The sequence below is a fragment of the Cynocephalus volans genome, chromosome 13 (assembly GCF_027409185.1).
Source record: "Cynocephalus volans isolate mCynVol1 chromosome 13, mCynVol1.pri, whole genome shotgun sequence".
NCBI lineage: Eukaryota > Metazoa > Chordata > Mammalia > Dermoptera > Cynocephalidae > Cynocephalus > Cynocephalus volans.
Genome location: NC_084472.1, coordinates 27,662,899 through 27,686,554, shown reverse-complemented (window position 1 = coordinate 27,686,554; position 23,656 = coordinate 27,662,899). Strand labels below are relative to the sequence as shown.

At 40.0% G+C, this 23,656-nt stretch overlaps 1 protein-coding gene across 1 annotated transcript in view; it reads right to left on the bottom strand.

Moving 5' to 3' along the window:
• Positions 1-2,325: 2,325 nt before the first annotated feature.
• Positions 2,326-23,656, bottom strand: part of DSG3 (desmoglein 3) — a 37,264-nt gene continuing 15,933 nt past the window's right edge. The window contains exons 10-16 of the mRNA XM_063076828.1: positions 22,989-23,128; positions 21,699-21,923; positions 19,379-19,639; positions 8,387-8,526; positions 8,017-8,080; positions 6,437-6,690; positions 2,326-5,013 (exon numbers count right to left, since the gene is read on the bottom strand). Coding sequence (XP_062932898.1) covers positions 4,240-5,013; positions 6,437-6,690; positions 8,017-8,080; positions 8,387-8,526; positions 19,379-19,639; positions 21,699-21,923; positions 22,989-23,128 — 1,858 coding nt within the window. The 3' untranslated portion in view covers positions 2,326-4,239. The remainder of the gene's footprint in view (positions 5,014-6,436; positions 6,691-8,016; positions 8,081-8,386; positions 8,527-19,378; positions 19,640-21,698; positions 21,924-22,988; positions 23,129-23,656) is intronic.

Here is a 23,656-nt window from a genome sequence, read left to right as displayed (position 1 = left end):
GACAGGAGCAGTGGTGTAGACTGTGTAGTTTCTTCATCTGTAATTCACTTTGGCTTTGTCTATGATTGACTCAGTGGCCTATGCTTGGGAGGCTTGTGACAGTTGTGGCACAGCTATTCTGGGGTAGGTTTTGCTGCATTGGTTCACAGGTGGGGGGTGTACACATGCACACTGTGGGTCAGTCAACTTGGGACATGGCTTACTAGGGATGGAGTTGCTGGACTGATTCTAAGGTGTGGGTGTGTGGCATGTCAGGGTCTCTGTGACTGGTTTGCCATTGGTAGGGTCATTGTACTGGTTCTCTGAGTAGGGGCAGACCCACCAGGGGCCCAACAGACAGGACATTTCTCACTCAGATGCATGTGTATGATGGCTCAAAGACTCCTGGGCAGGTCTTCCGGGGGCAAGACAAGCTGAGCTGTTTCTCTGAGCCAGAGGTATGGATGTGCTTTGGTTTGGCTAGGTGGGTGCAGGTCTGCTGGTGGCCACTTCTTGGGGCCAGATGTGAGGTTGTGTTTTTCTTGGCAGTTCAGGAATGGGTCTGCCAAGGACAGGGCTGGTGAGCTTCTTCTTGGGTGGGGGTCGAGGCTGCTGAGTGGCGCTGCAGAGAGGGGACCTGGCCAGCCACTTGGTCGGTGGGTGAAGTCAGGAAGAGGGCCAACTGAGAGTTTGCCTGGCCAGCTGCTTCTTTGGTTGTGGGTGAGGCCTCAAGTTGGAGCTGCAGAGAGGGGGCCTATTCAGCCACTTCTTGGTTGGTGTGCAAGACCACTAGGCAGACTGCATAAAGGGGGACTGGCCAGCCACTTCTTGGACAGAGAATGAGGCTGTTAGGAAGTCCCACAGAGAGGGGCCCCAGCTAGCCATGTCTTGTATGGTGGGTGAGGCCTCAAGGAGGAGCTGTAAAAAGGGAGCCTCATCCACCACCACTTCTCGGGTGGTGGATGAAGTTTCGAAGCTGGGCTGCCAAGAAGGGGCCCAGCCAGCCACCACTCCAGTGCTGGGCAATGCCTCAAGGCAGAGTTGTAGGGAGGGGTCCCTGACAGCAACTTTTTACGTGGTGGCGGCCACTAAGCAGGCCTGTGGTGAGGCCCAGCCAGCCACTTCTTGCCCCAGCCTCAAGGCAGGGTTGTTGATCCACTTTCTTTCCACCAGCCTGAGGGCATATTCATTAGGGTGGAGACTTGAGAACTGTTTTTCTGGGTTTGGGGGTCAGGTGCACACAACTCAGTCAGCTGGTGGTGGTGGTCCTCAGGAGGCTTGTCGGCCTGTCTGATCTCTGGCCAGAGATGTGGGGTGCCTCAGTTTGATGTGCCTGGGGTGTCTGTTCAGCTTGCAGGACTAGAGTCACAACGGCTGTGGGACCAGGCTTCAAGCTTCTGGGATCAGGGCATTGAAGACTTTCTTGTGCGTGCGTTGGAATGCAGTTGGAATGCAGGAGAAGCCTTAAGGCTGGGGAAAGCTGTGGCTACTTGCCCCTCAGCAGAATGTGCTCCAGCAGTGGCTCAGGTTTCAATACGGTGCTGTACTGCGTTGCTCGTGTCTGGGGTGGGGGGCAGGGAGTGCACATGTGCGCTCCTGTTCTAGAGCGGTGCAGTGCGCGTATTCTAGGCAGTGCCCACACTTGGCTCTGGCCTTGTAAGGGCTGTGGAGTCCTCCTGCAAAAGGAGTTGCAGGCCTCTGTGGTGAGGATGGGGGCTGGTGAAGGCCAAAGGAGAATACATCCTGTGCTGGTCCTGGAGGCCATGTGCCTCTCCCCATGGTGCATTTTGTTTCATCATGTGAGACTGGAAACCTTACCTTCTCTTTGTTCCAACTTTTTTCTCCAGCTCATCTTAGAATGTCACAACTTTTGCCTGAGGATCATTCTGATTTACAAAGTAAACAAATGATTTAAAGCATCTAGTTAGTAAAGTCTTTTTGCCCCATCTCACCCAGCCCCTCATCCAGCAGTATCTCCACCTGAAGTGATCCTGAATCCCTAGATACTTTCTTTCTGCCTGGAAGGATGCAAAAAGGGTATCAGCTAGAAAAAAAAAAAAGGTAAAATCCTGATAAAAAAATACATATGCAAGTCACTTTTTCTATCATATTTCTCAATGACTATTAATTACAGACAGTAGTTTGGCTTTTACTAGTTAAAGAAGTACTCATAAATTTACTGCCAAAGAGTTTTATTGTAACAATGTTACACTGTTTATGTTTTAATACATACTGTTTAAAATATATATAATACATCAAGTAAAAGGACAGTTTAACATTTTTTTCTGTTTAAAATAACTTTCATTTTTGGTGAAAAATGCAGATACATTTTTTACATATCCAATCAATTTTTAGGTCATCTTAAAGATTGATTTTTTAAAAAAAATTTAAAAACATTTAATTTCAATTTTTCCTTATACAACCTTTACTGTTAATAGTGTGTATTCCTCTGCAGTTTAATAAGGCAGCAAAATTTCCATTTCGTGATAAGATGGGTTTTAAGAGGCAAAGTTGAAATGCTTTGAGGATCCTGAATACACCTTTGAACTTCCAATAAACGTTATTATGATTATTAATGAAATCCTCATGAGTTTCTTACACAGAGGCACAAGTCAACTGTGTGGGATCTAGACCTCAGAGCAAGCTCGTGTTGAGAATCTCAGTAATCGCCGTGCAACTTCCGCAGGACTAAGGAGGCTGCTCCTCAGGGTTTAGCTCCTCTCACCTCAAGATGGGCACATTGAAAGCCTTGATGTCTGTGGAAGCTTCTCGGGCTATTCTAACACATGCCTTCTTAGTTGTCATGGGAGCAGGGAATGAAGAAGAGCACTAGGGATAGGGACACTTACAGGGTCTCTTTCCCCCCAGGTATCCTCAGGACTGCACCCTTCTAGGTTAAAACACAAACACTTGATTACTTTGCAATCCATCTGGAAAAACAAAAGGAGGATTTGGATATGGCAAAAAAAAACCCCAAAAACAAAACAAAACAAAAAAACCCCCCAAAAACAAAAAACTAGAAAAGACAATGTAAAACTCTGTTTTTTTATATATAATTAGAAATAATGGAGATAGATGATGAGCTTATAAAGACTCAGCCAAGACAGTAATATCGGTAAGTAGGTGAGGTAGGATGTTCTGTATGGGCTAAAGGGTAAATATCCTGAATGATCAGAAATGACTTGAAGAACTGTATTACCATAATGGTAGCATGCATGAAATAATATATTCTAAATTTTCACTAGCCTAACATTGTTACGCTCAAGCATTAAGTTGCTGTGGCTGTTTAATTTAGAAGTAAGGCTTAAAAAAATAGAATTCACTCATAATCCTACTTGCATATCCCTTTTCAACTTGAAAATTATCTCACCAACTATTTTCCCAAAATGCTGCTTAAAATATATTTTCACAAATTTCACCATGTGTTATTCTAGTCAGTGGTCCCTTTTGCTTCTGAGAAAAGCCATGTTCTGTATTCCCACAAAGTCTGTAAACATCATTAACATAATAAACATCATTGTGTATCATATATAAGTTACATCTACCTCCTAACATTTAAAAAATAAGGAACCATTTTCAAAGACTAACACAGGATTGGTTACTGAGACATGTGTAGAAAGGAGTTCAATGTAAAATGTTTTCTTTGGATAGATCCTTTTAAGGTGATGGAAACACACAAAATATTATTTACACCATACTAAATTTCTACTAAATGCAAAAGCCCATAGCCCTTAGCTTGAGCAAAAGATGCACTTATGGTCTCCCAGCACCAAAAGAATAAAAAAATCAATGGCAACGACTCCCCTTTTTCCAAGCAACTCAAAATAGAAAATACCTTGTGATTCTTACACCATCATTAATGACATAAAAAAGGTGACAGAGACAAGAACTGGGACTCTTATCTCCAAGTGATCAGTCCACTAACCCACACTGCATTTTAAAGTGATCAACTTCTTCCTTGGGCACTGGAAAAGTAGAAGTTTAAAAATGTTTAGAAAATTTTCCCACCAAATATGATTTTAATATTTTTTGAAAAACATGAAAGTTTACTATAATTTGAATAGTATTTGAGAATTCAGGAGTGACGCATATCCAGTTTTGGGGTATGAACCAGAAAATTTAAATTAAAATCACGATTGGTTTCTGAGAGTAGCTAATAAGTGCCCAATTAGCACAATACCGTGAGCTTTGTTATGCTGTTTTGAATAATTTGGTCCAAATATCCAGATTTGACCAGTATGTAATTCCAGTTCATTCTGGTCATATCAGATGGGAATGAGGATCTTCTGTACAGAGCATATTGTGTGACCCTAGTAGCTCTGTCGGACAAGTTAGGTTGCCAGGAACACTGGAAGTGGGGCACATCACCCTTTCAGTCATTATTACATTTTGTGTGAGAATTGGATCAGCAACTGCAGTGGAGGGTTGCACGAAAGAACCAGAAGCTGAGTAAGTCTCCTTTACCAAATAGTTACCATACAGCAGAGGGTCAGGGATGGAAATGGCTGGCTGGACAGACCCTTGACTGCCTGGCAAAATCTGGCACCTACCAGATCCTGACTGCTGCACTTCTATGGAGTGGCCATAGGAGTCAATCCCAGAACCACTGACTTTAGGGAGTGGCTGAGCTTGCTTGGCTTTGTCATCAACACCGAGGGTCATCGCTGAAAGCTTTTTAATGGAAATGGCTGGCTGGACAGACCCTTGACTGCCTGGCAAAATCTGGCACCTACCAGATCCTGACTGCTGACCTTCTATGGAGCGGCCACAGGAGTCAATCCCAGAACCGCCGATTTTAGGGGCTGGCTGAGCTTGCCTGGCTTCATCATCAACACCGAGGGTTATCTCTGCAAGCTTTTTAAATTTGGGGCCAAGCGAGTCCAAGAGGCTGTCATCCAAGTCATCAACAATAAAACTGCAACAACCCAGGGAGCCCACAGGGGACCCAGAGGCATCTACACCTTCACTGTCATAGATCAACAAGCAGTCATTGGCTTCCTGGCCATCGTCTTCCTCTGCACAGGCAAAGGCTTTCTAAAGATGGAGAAAAAGTAGGAAAAAATGAAGTTTAAGAAAGATCCAATTGAACAATATAATACTGTTCAAAGAACTCAAAGTTTGATTACGAATGCCCAAATTAGGTAACCCATAGAAGTTAAGGCATGCATATTCTTACACTAACCATCTTGTTCTAAAAATTATCTGGTGTGTGAACAATAGTATGGGTGACATTCCCTCAAAACTGAGTCTAACTAGGCTTATGTTTTAGTTCTCAATTTTGAAGGCACGTATATGGATTTAGGTCTCTGTAGCAAATATGTATGACCCTTGGAGTTTATTCACTGACTAAGCGTGAGGGTCTCTGCGTATGCTTGTGTTAATGCATGTCCTTGTGTTTGGTTGGGGTGATAGTGGGGGAGGTAGCCCACCATGCACCATCTGAAACAGTCTCATACAAAGCAGTTTATTTTGTATTTCCCATACCATAGAGGATGTTGAAATATGTGTGTGTATATTTTCTGTGCACTCTGCATAGACTCTTCTAAAGTTGTTGGAACCTGATGCATAATGAGTGCCCATACCACACCTTGAAATATCCCAGGAGACCTTGTCCTAAGCAAGTCCCCCTTTACCTCCCCTTTCCTCAAACAGTGTCAGCCTTCATCTGCTTGGGTACAAGGTCAGACCCTCACACTTACCAGTTCTGATACCAAAACTCTACCTTTGATAACCAAATGAGGGGTAAGCACCCTGCCTCTCCATGTCTTCCCTCTTCCTGTATCCTTGTTCTTTCCTGTTCTAGGCTGCCTGACACTTCATTCTTCCCAGCACTGATCTTTAATCCATTCCTTTCCTTTCTTCCCTTTTTAATTTTTGGGTCATTAATTCAGTGGTTCTTCAACTTTTTTGGACATGGACTCCTTTGAAAACATGAAGAATACTATAATCCTCCCTCAGGAAAATATATGCACACATATTCTGACATTCTTTATGGTGTGGGAAATACAAAATGAACTGCTTTGTATTCTTAGAGAGGATGCTGCTGAACCCCAAATACAAAAGGTTTTGTTCTCTGTTGTTTTTCCAGTTGGAGGGATGAGGTGCCACTGTCTGTATTCTCTCACTTTGTGGCTACCTACCCATTCCTCTTTTTGACCAGTGACACCAATTTGACAGGCACCTTAGGTTATCTGTATTATTTTGGCAACCTCCCCATATATATATATATATGCATATATATATATGTATGTATACACACATACACGTATTTATTTACATATATGTGTACATATACACATATTTATTTTTATGTATGTTTGTGTGTATATATATGTATTTATTTTTACATTTTAACCAGCTATGAAAAAATGAACTGCAACACTGAAGTATATAATCAAGTAAAAATAACTCTAATATAAATAAGATAATAAAGCCACAAAATTTTACACCAAATTACCTGAGAAAAGTAGGACTCCAGGAAATTCATGCTTACTGCCCCTTCAGCATAGTCCTTGCTGGTTCCTCCAGTGGAATGCCTTGTTCTCATAGTTCCAGATTGCCCCACAGGGCAGGGGCCAAGTCCAGTGGCTGCCCCTGCTGCAAATCCTGCAGCAGCTCTGGATCCAGCAGCTGCTCCAAGCTTTGTGGTCAGTTCCATTCCTGAAGCTCCTTCCACCACTGTCCCTCCGGCATACATGTTTGTACAAACTTCTAAAAACAGGGGAGGAAATTCTGTAACATCTCATTTGTTGTATTTTTTTAATTGGTTTTTGATATCCGTGAGCAGTTGCCATGTAAAGCAAGTAAATGGGAGAAAATATAATTATGTGAGTAGCGGTGATAAGAACCTCCCACAGTGTTACACTGTGACAGGGTTATCATGTGAGAGTAACAGAGAAGGGAATATTAGCAGATGACAAAGCTCTGAAAACAGACTAATTTAAGAAATGTACAAAGGAACTAGATTTTCAAAGACAACAGCCAGAAATGGTAAAGTGAAGTCAGAATATTGAGCACATAACCATGGAAAGCTTCTAATGCAATGCTTATTTGTTTTCATGAAAAAAGAAATTGTAATTAAGCAGTCATATTGGCTCAATATGGAAACCAAAGAGGAAACGTACATAATATAATCATGCAAATTAGCAGATGCTAATTTGGTGTCTTGGTTACTAAATAAAATTTAATGAATTATGACTATTCTACCTTTACATTATGCTTTCATGGAAAGTTATTTTTTCCAGAGAATTCTGAATATAGTTTTTGCTACATAATTGTAATGAGAGAAGCAGGTGAGGATTGTAGTATCTCATAAAAGCAAATAGTCACATATTTGGGGAAATCTCATGCAGATTTGGCAGGCTGGACACTTAAAAACAATCTATTGCTAAGTATGAAATTAAAAAAGTTTTAATACTGGGCATCAGTTCATATTGTTCCTCTAGTTTATAGCATAGTTGGGCATTGATATAATATGAATAAAATAGGCACCTGGTAAAACCAAAGAAATAAATTTACACATATGACAGCATAAGCAATCATATTGCACTAGAATTAGTAATTGAACTCAAATCAGGATAATGTTAGTTCTGGGGAATTGGATCAAGGATGTGCACACATGAGACTTTAACTGCAAATATGACCAATGCTCAGAATGAAGTTGGGTGGCGGATACATTGATGTTTGTTATATTTCTGTTTACATTTTTCTATATGTGTGAAATCTTCCCCAATCAAAAGATTAGTAATTGATTGCTTGAAAGCCATACTTCAGTTTATCAAAGTTTGGCAAAAGTCTAACAAATCTTCAGATATTAAAAACTGTGGCATCAGTGGATAAATTAACTTATTGAAGCCAGACGTATGTCATAGAATTGACTAATGTAAAAATATTACCAGTGTTTCCCCATTCAGTGGTAACAGTTCCCAGCATGTGCACACATGCAAATTAAGAAAATAATTTTCAATACTTTTTGTTTTTGAATATTTCTCATTTAACCCATCATTGCTTTCAAAAATAAATTCAATGTTCACTTACCAGAATTTTCCATGAAATTGGCTCCATTGGCTGTTACAGATGGCACACAAATATTTGTAATTTCCTGCAAATCATGTTCAAAAAATAAATACATTTAAAAGTGAATCAGATTTCAGAGCAGTATAGGTGAAGAGTGGCCCTTTGCAAATAAGACTATTGCGAGAAACTCTTGCAGGAGTAACCATATTTATGATTTGACATCTGAAGAGCTAAAATCCTAAAAGTCTCCATCCATTTCAGCATTGACTCTCAAAGTGAGGGTCAAGAAGCCTCTTAATTTTATACCCCTCTATCTCTTTTCCTATCTCAGTATAGATCAAATTTTTTCTCTATATGATTGAAGTAAGTATTTTACAAACTGGATCCTCACCTTGTCTTCAGGATGGGCTCCTTCGATTCCCCACTGATGAATTGTTCCTTCTGAACCATCAGGAACTGGAATAAAACCACCTGTCGCTCCCCCAATAGGACCTGTCCCACAGTCACAGGTCAGCAGCAGGAGGGGAGCCACTAGTGAAAAACAAAACAAAGTATCAGGATATTGGAATCACTTGAAAACAAGTTGATGTGAAAATTGTCAGAAATGTTACAAAGAAAATACAATATTTTAAATATTTATGGAACATTCCTAATGGAAAGTAAAATTAGCTTTTACAAAATAAAATTTGGTAAATTAAGCACACTAAAGTTTGATATGGTTATGCTACTGAGGGAGACAGATTGGATCATTTCTTGCTATACGTATATTGTTGTCTTAAAATAGGCACTGTTTGATGAATGATAAAGGTGGCTATTTGGGTTCTCAATTATTTTCCATAACATATTTTTTTGATTATTGCATTTATTTGTACACATTGAGGCTATACATATTGTTTTGGGTGAATATACAGATGAGTATATGAACTGGATAGCCAAGATTTTAGGTGGGCATGATAAAGTTTTAATAATCTGGTCTCTAATGATCTCTTAGTAAACAGCAATTAGTCAGCAAACTCCCTCAGCAACTAACATAATGACCTATTAAATGGCTATCAATGTATTCTTAATTGTGACTTGAGAATCTCTTCATTGTGACTTGAGCTTGGAGGGGTCTTCTTGCCAGTGTAAATACCATTCTTCCTGTGCACATTCTTGACCATAAAGATTAATGTCATTCTTTTTTTTTAAATTTTTTATTTTTTATTATTATTTTTTTTTAAATTTTATTTTGTCGATATACATTGTAGCTGATTAATGCTCCCCATCACCAAAACCTCCCTCCCTTCTCCCTCCCCCCCTCCCCCCCAACAATGTCCTTTCTGTTTGCTTGTTGTATCAACTTCAAATAATTGTGGTTGTTATATCTTCTTCCCCCCCCCCCCGGGTTTGTGTGTGTATGTGTGTATGTGTGTGTGTGAATTTATATATTAATTTTTAGCTCCCACCAATAAGTGAGAACATGTGGTATTTCTCTTTCTGTGCCTGACTTGTTTCACTTAATATAATTCTCTCAAGGTCCATCCATGTTGTTGCAAATGGCAGTATTTCATTCGTTTTTATAGCTGAGTAGTATTCCATTGTGTAGATGTACCACATTTTCCGTATCCACTCATCTGATGATGGGCATTTGGGCTGGTTCCAACTCTTGGCTATTGTAAAGAGTACTGCGATGAACATTGGGGAACAGGTATACCTTCGACTTGATGATTTCCATTCCTCTGGGTATATTCCCAACAGTGGGATGGCTGGGTCGTATGGTAGATCTATTTGCAATTGTTTAAGGAACCTCCATACCATTTTCCATAGAGGCTGCACCATTTTGCAGTCCCACCAACAATGTATGAGAGTTCCTTTTTCTCCGCAGCCTCGCCAGCATTTATCGTTCATAGTCTTTTGGATTTTAGCCATCCTAACTGGGGTTAAATGGTATCTCAATGTGGTTTTGATTTGCATTTCCCGGATGCTGAGTGATGTTGAGCATTTTTTCATATGTCTGTTGGCCATTTGGATATCTTCCTTAGAGAAATGCCTACTTAGCTCTTTTGCCCATTTTTTAATTGGGTTGCTTGTTTTCTTCTTGTAAAGTTGTTTGAGTTCCTTATATATTCTGGATATTAATCCTTTGTCAGATGTATATTTTGCAAATATTTTCTCCCACTCTGTTGGTTGTCTTTTAACTCTGTTAATTGTTTCTTTTGCTGTGCAGAAGCTTTTTAGTTTGATATAATCCCATTTGTTTATTTTTCCTTTGGTTGCCCGTGCTTTTGGGGTCGTATTCATGAAGTCTGTGCCCAGTCCTATTTCCTGAAGTGTTTCCCCTATGTTTTCTTTAAGAAGTTTTATTGTCTCAGGGTGTATATTTAAATCCTTAATCCATTTTGAGTTGATTTTAGTATACGGTGAGAGGTATGGATCTAGTTTCATTCTCCTGCATATCGATATCCAGTTATCCCAGCACCACTTGCTGAAGAGGCAGTCCCTTCCCCAGTGAATAGGCTTGGTGCCTTTGTCAAAGATCAGATGGCAGTAAGTGTGAGGGTTGATTTCTGGATTCTCTATTCTATTCCATTGGTCAGTGTGTCTGTTTTTATGCCAGTACCATACTGTTTTGGTTATTATAGCTTTGTAGTATAGCTTAAAGTCAGGTAGTGTTATGCCTCCAGCTTTATTTTTTTTGCTGAGCATTGCTTTGGCTATTCGTGGTCTTTTATTGTTCCATATAAATGTCTGAATAGTTTTTTCCATTTCTGAGAAAAATGTCTTTGGAATTTTGATGGGGATTGCATTGAATTTGTATATCACTTTGGGTAGTATGGACATTTTCACTATGTTGATTCTTCCAATCCAAGAGCATGGAATATCTTTCCATCTTCTTGTATCCTCTCTAATTTCTCTCAGCAGTGGTTTGTAGTTCTCATTATAGAGATTTTTCACCTCCTTGGTTAACTCAATTCCTAAGTATTTTATTTTTTTGGTGGCTATTGTAAATGGGCAGGCTTTCTTGATTTCTCCTTCTGCATGTTCACTATTGGAGAAAAGAAATGCTACTGATTTTTGTGTGTTGATTTTGTATCCTGCTACTGTGCTGAAATCATTTATCAATTCCAACAGTTTTTTTGTAGAGGTTTTAGGCTGTTCGATATATAGGATCATGTCATCTGCAAACAGGGACAGTTTGATTTCATCTTTTCCAATCTGGATGCCCTTTATTTCCTTCTCTTCTCTGATTGCTCTGGCTAGTACTTCCAACACTATGTTGAATAGGAGTGGTGAGAGTGGGCATCCTTGTCTAGTTCCTGTTCTTAAAGGAAAAGCTTTCAGCTTTTCCCCATTCAGGATGATATTGGCAGTGGGTTTGTCATATATGGCTTTAATTATGTTGAGATACTTTCCCTCTATACCTAACTTATAGAGGGTCTTTGTCATGAATGAGTGCTGAACTTTATCAAATGCTTTTTCAGCATCTATCGAGATGATCATATGGTCCTTGTGTTTGAGTTTATTAATATGGTGTATCACATTTATTGATTTGTGTATGTTGAACCAACCTTGCATCCCTGGGATGAATCCCACTTGATCGTGATGAATAATTTTTCGTATGTGTTGCTGTATTCTGTTTGCTAGTATTTTCGTGAGGATTTTTGCATCTATATTCATCAAGGATATCGGCCTGTAGTTTTCTTTTTTGGTTATATCTTTACCTGGTTTTGGTATCAGGATGATGTTTGCTTCATAGAATGAGTTTGGGAGATTTGCGTCCGTTTCAATCTTTTGGAATAGTTTGTAAAGAATCGGTGTCAATTCCTCTTTGAATGTTTGGTAAAATTCTGCTGTGAATCCATCTGGTCCTGGGCTTTTCTTTGTTGGGAGCCTTCTGATAACAGCTTCAATCTCCTTTATTGTTATTGGTCTGTTCAAATTTTCTACGTCTTCACGGTTCAGTTTTGGGAGCTTGTGTGTGTCCAGAAATTTATCCATTTCCTCCAGATTTTCAAATTTGTTGGCGTATAGTTGTTTATAGTAGTCTCGAATGATTCCTTGTATTTCAGATGAATCAGTTGTAATATCGCCTTTTTCATTTCTTATTTTTGTTATTTGAGTCTTCTCTCTTCTTTTTTTTGTTAGCCATGCTAATGGTTTGTCAATTTTATTTATCTTTTCAAAAAACCAACTTTTTGATTCGTTGATCTTTTGAATTGTTTTTTGGTTTTCAATTTCATTCAGTTCTGCTCTGATCTTAATGATTTCTTTCCGTCTGCTAACTTTAGGATTGGATTGTTCTTGTTTTTCTAGTTCTTTAAGGTGAAGTGTTAGGTTGTTCACTTGCCATCTTTCCATTCTTCTGAAGTGAGCATTTAATGCAATAAATTTTCCCCTCAATACTGCTTTTGCAGTATCCCACAGGTTTTGGTATGATGTATCATTGTTTTCATTAGTTTCAATAAACTTTTTGATTTCCTGCTTGTTTTCTTCTTGGACCCATATGTCATTAAGTAGAATGCTGTTTAATTTCCATGTGTTTGTATAGTTTCCAGAGTTTTGTTTGTTATTAATTTCTAGTTTTAATCCATTGTGGTCTGAGAAGATACATGGGATAATTCCAATTTTTTTGAATTTATTGAGACTTGATTTGTGACCTAATATGTGATCTATCTTGGAGAATGATCCATGTGCTGATGAGAAGAATGAATATTCTGAGGTTGTTGGGTGGAATGTTCTGTAGATATCTGCCAATTCCAATTGGTCTAGAGTCTTGTTTAGATCTTGTGTTTCTCTACTGATTCTTTGCCTAGATGATCTGTCTAATATTGACAGTGGAGTGTTCAGGTCCCCTGCTATTATGGTATTAGTGTCTATTTCCTTCTTTAGGTCTAATAGAGTTTGTTTTATAAATCTGGCTGCTCCAACATTGGGTGCGTACATATTTATGATTGTTATGTCTTCTTGATGGATCAGTCCTTTTATCATTAAGTAGTGTCCCTCATTGTCTCTTTTTATGGTTTTTAGTTTAAAGTCTATTTTGTCAGATATAAGAATAGCCACTCCAGCTCGTTTTTCTTTTCTGTTTGCATGGTAAATCTTTTTCCATCCTTTCACTCTTAGTCTGTGTGAATCTTTATGGGTGAGGTGGGTCTCTTGTAGGCAGCATATAGTTGGGTCCTGCTTTTTGATCCAGTCAGCCAGTCTGTGTCTTTTAATTGGGGAATTTAAGCCTTTAACATTAAGAGTTGTTATTGAAAGGTGTTGATTTATTCTTAGCATTTTATTGGTTGTTTGGTTGTCTTAGGTGTCTTTTGTTCCTTGCTTTCTGATTTACTGTTTGGTTTCTTTGTTTGTTGGTTCCTTAGGTTGTAGATAGTGTTTTTGTTAGCTTGTTTTCTCTTCATGAATGCCATTTTTATTGTACTAGCGGGTTTAGATTTTTCTTAGGTTTTTATGGCAGTGGTAGTTATTTTTCAGGAACCAAACCCAGTACTCCCTTGAGGATTTCTTGTAAGGGTGGTCTTGTGGTAGTGAACTCCCGCAGTTTTTGTTTGTCTGAGAAATATACTATTTGCCCCTCATTTCGGAAGGATAGCCTTGCAGGGTAGAGTATTCTTGGCTGGCAATCTTTGTCTTTTAGTATTTTGAAAATATCATCCCATTCCTTTCTAGCTTTTAGGGTTTGTGATGAAAAGTCTGATGTTAACCTGATTGGGGCTCCCTTATAGGTGATTTGACGCTTCTCTCTTGCAGCTTTTAAGATTCTCTCTTTGTCTCTGAGTTTTGCCAATTTGACTATGACATGTCTTGGAGAAGGCCTTTTTGGGTTGAATACGTTTGGAGATCGTTGAGCTTCCTGGATCTGAAGATCTGTGATTTTTCCTATACCTGGGAAGTTTTCTGCCACTATTTTGTTGAATATGTTTTCAATGGAATCTCCATTTTCCTCCCCTTCTGGAATACCCATGACTCGGATATTTGAGCGCTTGAGGTTGTCTGATATCTCTCTCAGATTTTCTTCCATGTCCTTGATTCTTTTTTCTTTCTTTTTGTCTGCTTGTGTTATTTCAAATAGCCCATCTTCAAGTTCAGAGGTTCTCTCTTCAACTTCGACAAGCCTGCTGGTTAAACTCTCCGTTGTGTTTTTTATTTCGCTGAATAACTTCTTCAGTTCAGCAAGTTCTGCTACATTTTTTTTCAGGACATTGATTTCCTTGTATATTTCCTCTTTCAGATCCTGTATACTTTTCCTCATTTCATCATGATGTCTAGCTGAGTTTTCTTGTATCTCATTCAGTTTCCTTAGAATTATCACTCGAAATTCCTTGTCAGTTATTTCAAGGGCTTCTTGTTCTATAGGATCTAGAGTATGAGATTTATTAACTTTTGGTGGTGTACTTTCTTGATTTTTTGTATTTCTGGTGTCTTTTTTTTGGTGTTTATTCATTGTGGCAGGGGGTTTCACAGTCCACCGGTTTAAGACTAATGACTAACTAGGATGTTGCTGTGGTTGCCAATTTGGTATGGCTCCCGCCATGACTGCTCAGTTGGCCTCTAGTGTCTTGTGTGTGTGGTTGCCTCGGGTCTTGGGCTTCTCCGGGGATCCACCTTTCTGGTCAGCTTGTACTCTGCTGGGCTGGTGGATCACGTACCACAGGGTGTGTGATCTCTGTTGAGCTTTCACTTTCTGTACAGGACTTCTCCCCGTTCCGTGTGCTCTGGCCCAGGCTGTTAGATCGTGCAGTGGCGACCCCACCGGGTGCGTGGTTTCTGTCGAGTCTCCGCCTCCCTGGCCGCACGTCTCCCCCCTCTGTGCACACTGTGGTGGGCTGGGGTGTGTCTTCTGCACCCCTCGTCTATCAGCTGGGCCTTCAAGACCCTGCTCAGCACCGCCTCGCCCAGGAAGTCTACCAGGTTTCTGCTAGGCACAGATGACCGGTCTCTCTGGGTGCCTTTGTAGCACTGTGTAGATCTTTCTCGGGTCTTGTTCACCTTTGTATCCCCCCGGTATAAACCGAGTCTAGTGCCCGCCTGCAGCCTGCTCTCCGGCAGGTTCAAGCGGACCTGGGAACTCTCCTACCACACTATTCCCAACCAGAAATTCGTTAGGCTTTTTTCCAAACTGGTGGTCGCAGAGATGGTATCTGCCTCCCAGTAACAGGAAGTTTACCGGGGCCGGAGTCCAGGGTGTGGTGGAGTGACAGTCGGCCCGCCCGTACTTCCTAGCCCTCCCAAAACTGGTCGGGACGCCCCACACCCCCAGCCCTGCCAGAGAACCGTGGAGGGAGTGGGAGAGGAGGTCGGCCCGCAGGGTCCGGAAAGCCCCGCGCCAGGCCAAGCAAATGGGCTCAGTGATGGCCGAGCAGGGCGGAGCTGCCCGCACCTGGGAAAATGGAGGCAGCACCGGGGCAGTGAGTGGCCTGGTGGTGCAGGCGGGGAGCCGCGTGGGCATCCACCCCCCGAACAGAGCTGTGCCAGGGATCACTCACAGTGCTGTGCCAGGTCGGGCACTCGCTCTGTCTCTGGTTTGTTGCCTTCCGTGTTCTCGGCGCTGCCGCCTCGGGCTGTTCAGTCGCGGCGCCGCTCGGACGCTCCCAGGAGTCTTCTTTAATGCCGGCCTGAAACCTCGAATCCTGGATAGGGCAGCTGGCCGCCCTCAGTGTGGCCCCAGCCTCCGGGATCCTGGCTGCATCCACAGCAGCCCTGGCGCCGTGTTCCCCGTTTCAAGACTCACTTTTGCAGCTAAGAATCAGTTCTTTTCCTGCTCCACACTTCAAAGCTGTTGCCTGTAAATGAGGCAGCCTCTCCTGCCGGGGGCAAAGTGGCGTTGAGCCCCCACGACCGGCCAGCAGCAGCAGTCCTCCCTTAAGAGATGGCCAGAGGAAGGTCCACAAGTTTCCCGGCTGCCTGAGGCCCAGTGGCCACCTTTTCCACCTCAGCTACTCTGCGCCAGCCGCCGCAGCTGCCGCCATCTTAGATTAATGTCATTCTCATGCTCACTGACCAAGAGAGAAATACTCATTCTTGAAAGCAGATGTTTCTCATGCTCTGTTGTCAGTGACCCCACTCCTATCTCTGGCCTTCTAAGGCCACCTGAATCCTAATCCTAACATTCAAACTCTGTTCACTTAGAGGCAGCTCAGTGAGGGGTTTAAGAGCACAGCCTCTGGAATCAGACTTGTAGGGTTTGGATTTTGGCTCCACTACTCACTAACTATGTGATGTTGGCTCAGACAATCTTCCTTGACTCAGTTAACTCATCCATAAAATGGGGGAATAAATAGTATTTACATCACAGGTTGTTGTGAGGATTAAATGAGTTAATGGAGGTAAAGGAAAGCAATGAGTGCTATGAGGATTTGCTAGTGGTATTGTTAGGATGGGCTACATTAGTTATGTAAATTGAGTTGGTCCTATATATAGAATGAAAAAATTAGGCCAAGTATATAAAACAGGTTGGACATAATTAATATAGTCTCTCAAAATTTAATATAATGTTCATATAAATGATACTTCTAAAGGCTTTATTTATTGCTGTTGTCAATTCTATGACTTTGTTAAATGTGTAGGAAAGGTTGAACACATGAGCTAACAGAGTAGTTTGAAAGGGTGATGAATGCAAACCTGTAGTCAGTATTTTTAGATGGATATAATAATCTTTTAGAAATCTTACTATCATTGTATGTGCAATGTGTATTTGGTTTTTATATATGTATACAAAGAAAGTTTTTAAAAGTGTTGAGTGTATATCTACAGTCTGAAAAATATATGTGCTGTTGTGCACAAAATTCAAAACAAGGCATTTCGCAAGTGGTAGGATTACACAAGGCAAATATTTTTGTTTGAATAACAGGATATTTCCTCTGACTGCCATTCTGAGCCACAATCCCAAATATGCAATGGCCTACAGGACATACCACACACTTAAAAGTTACATATTTCAAGATCAAATTCATTATTGCCTCCCTGCACTTCTCTGCTTCCTCTAATATTTTCAATTTTATTTAATGGCTCCAACAATCACTGACTACAAAACCTAGACTCCTGGGTATTATGTGGGCTTCTTATCTGTTCTTCCTATCCATGATTGTCTTAGTCCATTCAGGCTGCTATAACAAAAATATCTTAGACTGGGTAATTTATAAACAACAGAAATTTATTGCTCATAGTTCTGGATACTGGGAAGTCTAAGGTCAAGGCACCAGCAGGTTTGGTGTGAAGGCCCAGTTCTCACAGATGATGCCTTCTGTGTGTCCTCACATGGTGAAAGGGTGCACACAGTCCCCCTCAAGCCTCTTTTGTAAGGGCACTGATCCAATTCATGAGGGTTCCACCCTCATGATCTAGTTACCTCCCAAAGTCTCCACCTTCCAATATCATCACTTTGGGAGTTAGGATTTCAATGCATGAATTTTGGGGGGACACACATTTAACCCATAGCAATTAGTCTCCAAATCTTTTCCAGGTGCCACTGTAAAGTCTCAGGTACCTATCCATTCTTTTCCAGTCTCATGTCACAGCTCTAAATTTGGCCTCCTCCATCTCTCCTGAACTATCACAATAACCTCCGAACTATTTTTTCCTTTCTAATCTACAGTTCACACTGCTGTTGGAGTTAGTTATCTTTCTAAAATATAAATATGATCACGCTAGTCTTTTATCCAGAGCCTTTAGCAACTCCTCTTTCTCATAGCTTACAGCACAAACACCACAGCATGTGCATGTAAGCCTTTTCTAATTAGTCCCAACACATTCTCTGTTTCATCTCATTCACTCTTCACAGTTCCTCTGTGCTTTAGCCTGCTGAGGCTGTGTGATTCCTTCTACATGCTAAGTGTTCCCTGGCTTTGGCTCATGCATTACCCTTCAGAAAGAGCTTTCCCTCTTTTTATATTAATTATATCCCACTCATTCTTCAAGCTCAATTGGACGATTCTCCTATTCCAAGAAGCCTTCTGTAATACCCCTTTGTAGTCACTTGCCTTATAGCTTTATCATGGCATAATTTTTCCCCTATAGTTAGACATGCATAAGTCTATGAACCACATGAAAACCAGAATCAAGTTACCTTTTTACCTGGAAGCTAGCGTGGTGACTCACATACAGGTAATTAAAAAAATTTTTGTTGTTGAAATTGACTAATATGATATTGAAAAACTGAAGCTTTGAGTGTCACTTTCAGCTATTAATATTTCTAAATGATACATGGAAACTTAGAACAGTAAATGCTTTTGGGGAAGGAAGAAGAGAAAAATATAGTGTTTCTGGAAAGCCACTAGCTGTATTTATAGCAATTTATTTCTCTTTTTCTTAAAAAAGAAAAAATATGGCAAAACGTTAATATCTATTAAGTCTGAGTGATGGCTATATGTGTGCTTGTCATGTAATTTCTGTACTTTTTGGTAGTTAAAAAATATTTCATAAATTAAAAAAAAATTAATGAAAATGTTAAAGTGAAATTAATCATTACGAAAATTAATTTTAACTCTAAAAGTCTATGATTCTATAGTAAGTTAGGAAAATGATTGTGAATTTATCAATGATTTCTCTTATTTATATGAGAATTTGCCATGAAGTTCTTTTAAATAGAGACCTCATACATTCTAAATACTATTTGGTTCACAAGATTTTGATTCAAATGCAACTTTTCAGAAACCTATCGATTGAATAAAATAAATGTTGCTTTTATTGAAAAATAATACTTATGTATAGTTTCTCTAAATGTGTTCAATAAACTTAATCATGTCAAGTGTGAAAGTCTTGAAAGGGACGCACCTCCAGGTGGTAAGCTATGCTGAGGAAATGCTGAATAAAACAATAACTTCTTAGAGTCTGTGCTAGATCCATGTGCATTGTAAAGTTCAAAACCTATGATATCCTATGAACTTGTATATTCCCTAAGGTTATTGGACCTGAATTCTCTTTTTATTTTAGAATCTCATGAGACTTGTTAAGGAAAAACTGCTTGAAGTTAAAATAAAATTCATATCAAATTAATATTTAGCAAAAAAAAAAAAAAAAAAAGAGAGATTTGAATATAAGCACAATTTCTTAGGAAGTGCTGCACTTGTGGGTAAAGTCATAATTTTGACCATGAATATTAATGGCAGTGGATAGAGAGTTTTCATGATTTATTTTTATCCCTCATGATACTCTTGTGCTTTTTTCTAAATGTTTGATATATATGACTTGCTTTGCTGTATTAATATAGATTGTTAGCAAGTGATAAGTTAAACATTTCAAATTCTTCCTGAAAATGCCGTTTACCCCTAGCTTTGCCTATCAAATCATGAGCACACAGTTCTTCCTGTGTTGCACAGCTGAGCACAGTCAGCAAGAAGGCCCTTGCAAAGGAGGTCACCCTGCTCAGCACTGAATGAAGTGCTGGTGGTATACTCACACAGCAACAGCAGGAGACCCAGGAGGAGCAGGCCAATGGCAGCAGGACCCAGCCTTCCTGAGGCCAGCTCTCCATACGTGCTCCCAGGTTCTTTGTCCGTGGGAGAAGTTCTACAGGTGCTCCTGTCGTCACACTGGCAGACCTTCAGAGTCAAGCTCTCTGGTGTCTCGCACCGCCTGTTCTGACTGTCCGTAACTATGAGGGAGATACTGTGCTCTCCAGGAGATAACTCTTTCTGGGCTCTCAGGAGTGCTGAGGTAGCTGTAGAGAAACAAACATAAACTGAATAGTAGGACAAGGTGTCTGTCTTAGTCCATTTTGTGTTGCTATAACAGAATACCACAGACTGTGTAATTTATACAGAAAAGAAATTTATTTCTCATAGTTCTGGAGGTTGGAAAGTCCAATATCAAGTTGCAGGTATGTGGCGAGAGCTTTGTACTGTGTCATCTCATGGTGGAAAGTAGAAGGGCAAGGAGAGAGTACGAAAGCAAGAGGGGACTGACTGACCTCACTTTTATAGCAACCCACTGCAGCAATAACGACATTAATCCATTTGTGAGGGCAGAGCTCTCATGACCTAATCACCTCTTGAAGGTCCCACCTTCAACACTGCTGCTTTGGGGATTAAGATTCCAACACAGAACTTTGGGGAACACATTCAAACCACAGCAGTTTCTTTTGCTCTTAAAACCACCTAGTTTTGTTAGCAGAGCTAGAGTTGCCACAGAGATTACTGTCACAAATAGCAGGGCTGATAGGAGAGTGAAGTTCGAGTAGCAATGAGGGCCATAAGGGGTTCAGTTGGGTAAACCTGTCTGCACCTGCGTTCTTGTCCTTCTCTCTGATCCAGGTGGGTCCATTATTCTTCCTTGTGAAACTCAGTCTTACCCTGCTTTTCCTACCAAAGAGGATTGGAGGTGGGCATCATTTAAATGTCAGCCCCCCCCCTCCCGGGGCTTAACTGCTTTCCTGCATGTCTGCACCAGTCCTCGGATTCGTGGCCCTTGAGTGTATGTCTTCCCCCTAACTCCGTGTTCTTGTGTCTGACTTATCAAGACTGAGTTTCAGCTTTGGCTGCTGCTGCCTCAACTGCTCTTCTCAGTTCTCACCCCATGAGCTGAAGGCCTGTTGTATAGGATTTCCTTGTGGTGATGGCTTGTTACCTATCTGACTCCTGAGCATCAAATGTTCTCCATTCTCCATTGCTACATTGGCCCTTTCTAAGTGGGATCCTGCTGCAGCTCTTATAAGCTTCAGTCTTGTGTTGCTTGAATAGTTCTTGACCCTACCATGCCCTTGACATTGTGCCTTGCCCATCCAGCCCAACTATTGTTGCCTTGCTCAGCCTCACTTGAGCAGGTACATCTAGTGCCATGTCCTGCCCCTCTCTGATCTTTCTTTGGAAGCTTCTTCATTGGCTATGTGTCTGTAAGCTCATTTGGAGCCAAATGCTATGTGAACAGTTTGGAGCTAGATCCTTACATCCTCACAGGAACAGAAAGGCCCCAGGGGAGGCCATGGAGAACAAGATCCCCTTGGTGACTCTGGCAGTGGCTGATACCTATGACTGGAAGACACTGTAGAGCACATTCATGAAAGGAAGCAAGATTGCTTCAGAAAGAAGCCAGATGAAGTGAGTTAGTTTTCAAAAGACTTGAAGTGGCCTGGTGGTCACTATAAAATCCAGAAAGGATGAAAATATTTATTAAGTCTAATGTCTGAAGTTTCCATGAAACTTCTAGAAAACAAAGCAAATGTAAAATGAGCATGGTAAATGTTAGGAAAAAGGAAGGGTGGATTAGCCATTCCCCATTGGCTAATGGGCTGATGAATTCTAGCCTACCATGCTCTCAAGGTCCCTGACTAGTGGCATAGACTCAGTGGCACTTCATGTGAATCTTGAGCAGGCCGACTTCTTCAGGGCTTCTGTCTGCTCACAGACTGCCCCATTCAGAAAAATTTATATATTTAGACATGTAGAAAGCTGTGCAACAAAAATAGATGCCTGACTCTGATATTACTTTGATGAACTATGGAGATAGAAATAAACATTAAAATAGAAAAAAAAAAAAAAGAAATGAAAACCAGAAAATATTAAGAACAGAATATTCAGTGGTTCTAATGTATTATCATATCCTTCCTTTTCTCTTCTGAAGAGAGAAGGAATTCACAAGTCAAGAACTATAGCTTCATTGCAAAGAATTTGTTCAATTACTCTTGGGATGGACCTGCTCTCAGCTGAGCTCTCTGACTTTTCTGGAAACATAAAGAAGCAGCAATTTTCATTTATGGAGGCAACTTTACTGTAATTACTCACCATTGAGTGTTGTGATCCTCCACTCAACTGGCAACTTTAGAGATGGCTCATCCAGTGAAAATGTGTAGGGGGTAACATACTTATTATTCAGCACTCTAGCTGAGACAACCACGGAAGGTGAGGAGCTACAAATTACTTCCTTTTCGAGGAAAACTGTTGGACAATTTTCATCAAAATCAGGTACTTGAACATATATGGTGCCTGTAGAAGTTTTACCTGTGTTTTCTGTAAGAATAACATTTTAGAATTAAAGAAATAAATATAAAACAAAGTTGTACAAACAAAAGAATCTTTTAAATCTCTCTTTCTTGCAGCCAAGTTAGCGTGTCTTCTTATGAGAAATGATATTTGTTATTCTCAGGAGTAAAACAGTGTCATCCTATTTCTGCATCTTGTAAAAAATAAATTTAAATTTACCCAATTGGGTGGTGTGTCTAATTAGGAGCAAAGGCTATCAACTGAATATGCTTGAAACCAAAACTTGTAAGGTAATGAATGCACTGATTACAAGTGAAATCAGCACAAAAATAATAGCTTTCTTAAATGTGTATATTTCATTTGTAATCAGTGTGTGAAATATTTTTTCTTCTACGGCTTCAGCCAAAGTATTTGGAATAAACAAAGATTTATTTTTATTTCTCAAGATGTAAAACTTAACTGAAAAATGTTTAAAATGCTGACAACCAAAAGCAACAAAATAAAAATCTCTCAGTGGTGAGATTATGAGTCTTTTCTGTTATTACCCTTAGTGCTCTTTTCTGTTTTCCTAAACGGTAATATTTTTGGTGTTTGTTTGTTTGTTTTGTTTTTGTGTATCTGTTTATTATCTTGAGCATAAACTAATTTTATACTTGGGGAAACACACACTCAATAAATATTATTTTAAAACATTCCAGAAGAGGAAATTTTATTCTTCAATGATATAGGTACTCAGGGTCTCTACAGGTAACTCACAAAAACACCTCACATTAGAGTTGAGCGTCTCTGATGGGCTTTCTCTATGAAATTTGATCCATCCTCTCAAACCCATGAATTCTTGTGGGTCAAAAAAATTCCTGCCTCAACCGCAACAAATCACAGGGACCAAACACAGAATTCAGTGGTCCTACGAGCTCCATGAAGAGTTGGAGCTGTCTACTGGATTCAGCTGCCTCAGACTGGAGACCTGAGCTCCCTGATTTCATTATCTAGCGATAAAGATACTATGTTAAATAATCATAATCATCTATATATAAAGAAATGCCAGTTGGAGAACCATTTCTTTTAAAATGATTGAAATATTTTTCTTACCATCTATGGCCAGAACCTCAGCTGTGATTGTTTTGTTAACTATGAAAGTAGAATCCCGATCTAAGTTTTTGGCAAATTTGATTTGGGCAGTTTTTGAATCAATAGTTAGCAAACCACCATCATTGCGTCCCATGACGTATCTGTTTTAAAATAGAAAAAAATAATAATTTTCTTTCAAATATGGAATATTACATATTTAATGAAAGTGACTCATTTACTATTTAATATATTTATACTTCATATAAGACATTAAAATATGTGTTTATAGAAAGCCACAGAAAATTAATATAGCATGGATGATCCATATTTTATAATCCTCAAATGTGTGTTAGCCTGTTTTTTTTATTTTCTGCTCTGTGCAATAATATAAAAATACCTGTGTCCTTGATCTTTATAATATAGCAATTACTTTGCATGCTGCTCTTATATTTTAGGCATATATGTCTTTTATGTGCTTCTTTATCTGACTGAAACATGGTCTTCTGGTGAACTTCTACTCTTTTGTAAAACTCAGCTGAAAGTTTCCATGAATCTTTCTCCAAATCTCTCTTGGTGGGCGAAGGCATTCTTCTCTTAGTTTCCATGTTGACTTATATTATCTTTGCTCACAGCACAGTATATTCCAATGATTTAGCTAAATGTCTCTTCCTCAGTTATCCATTTCCTTC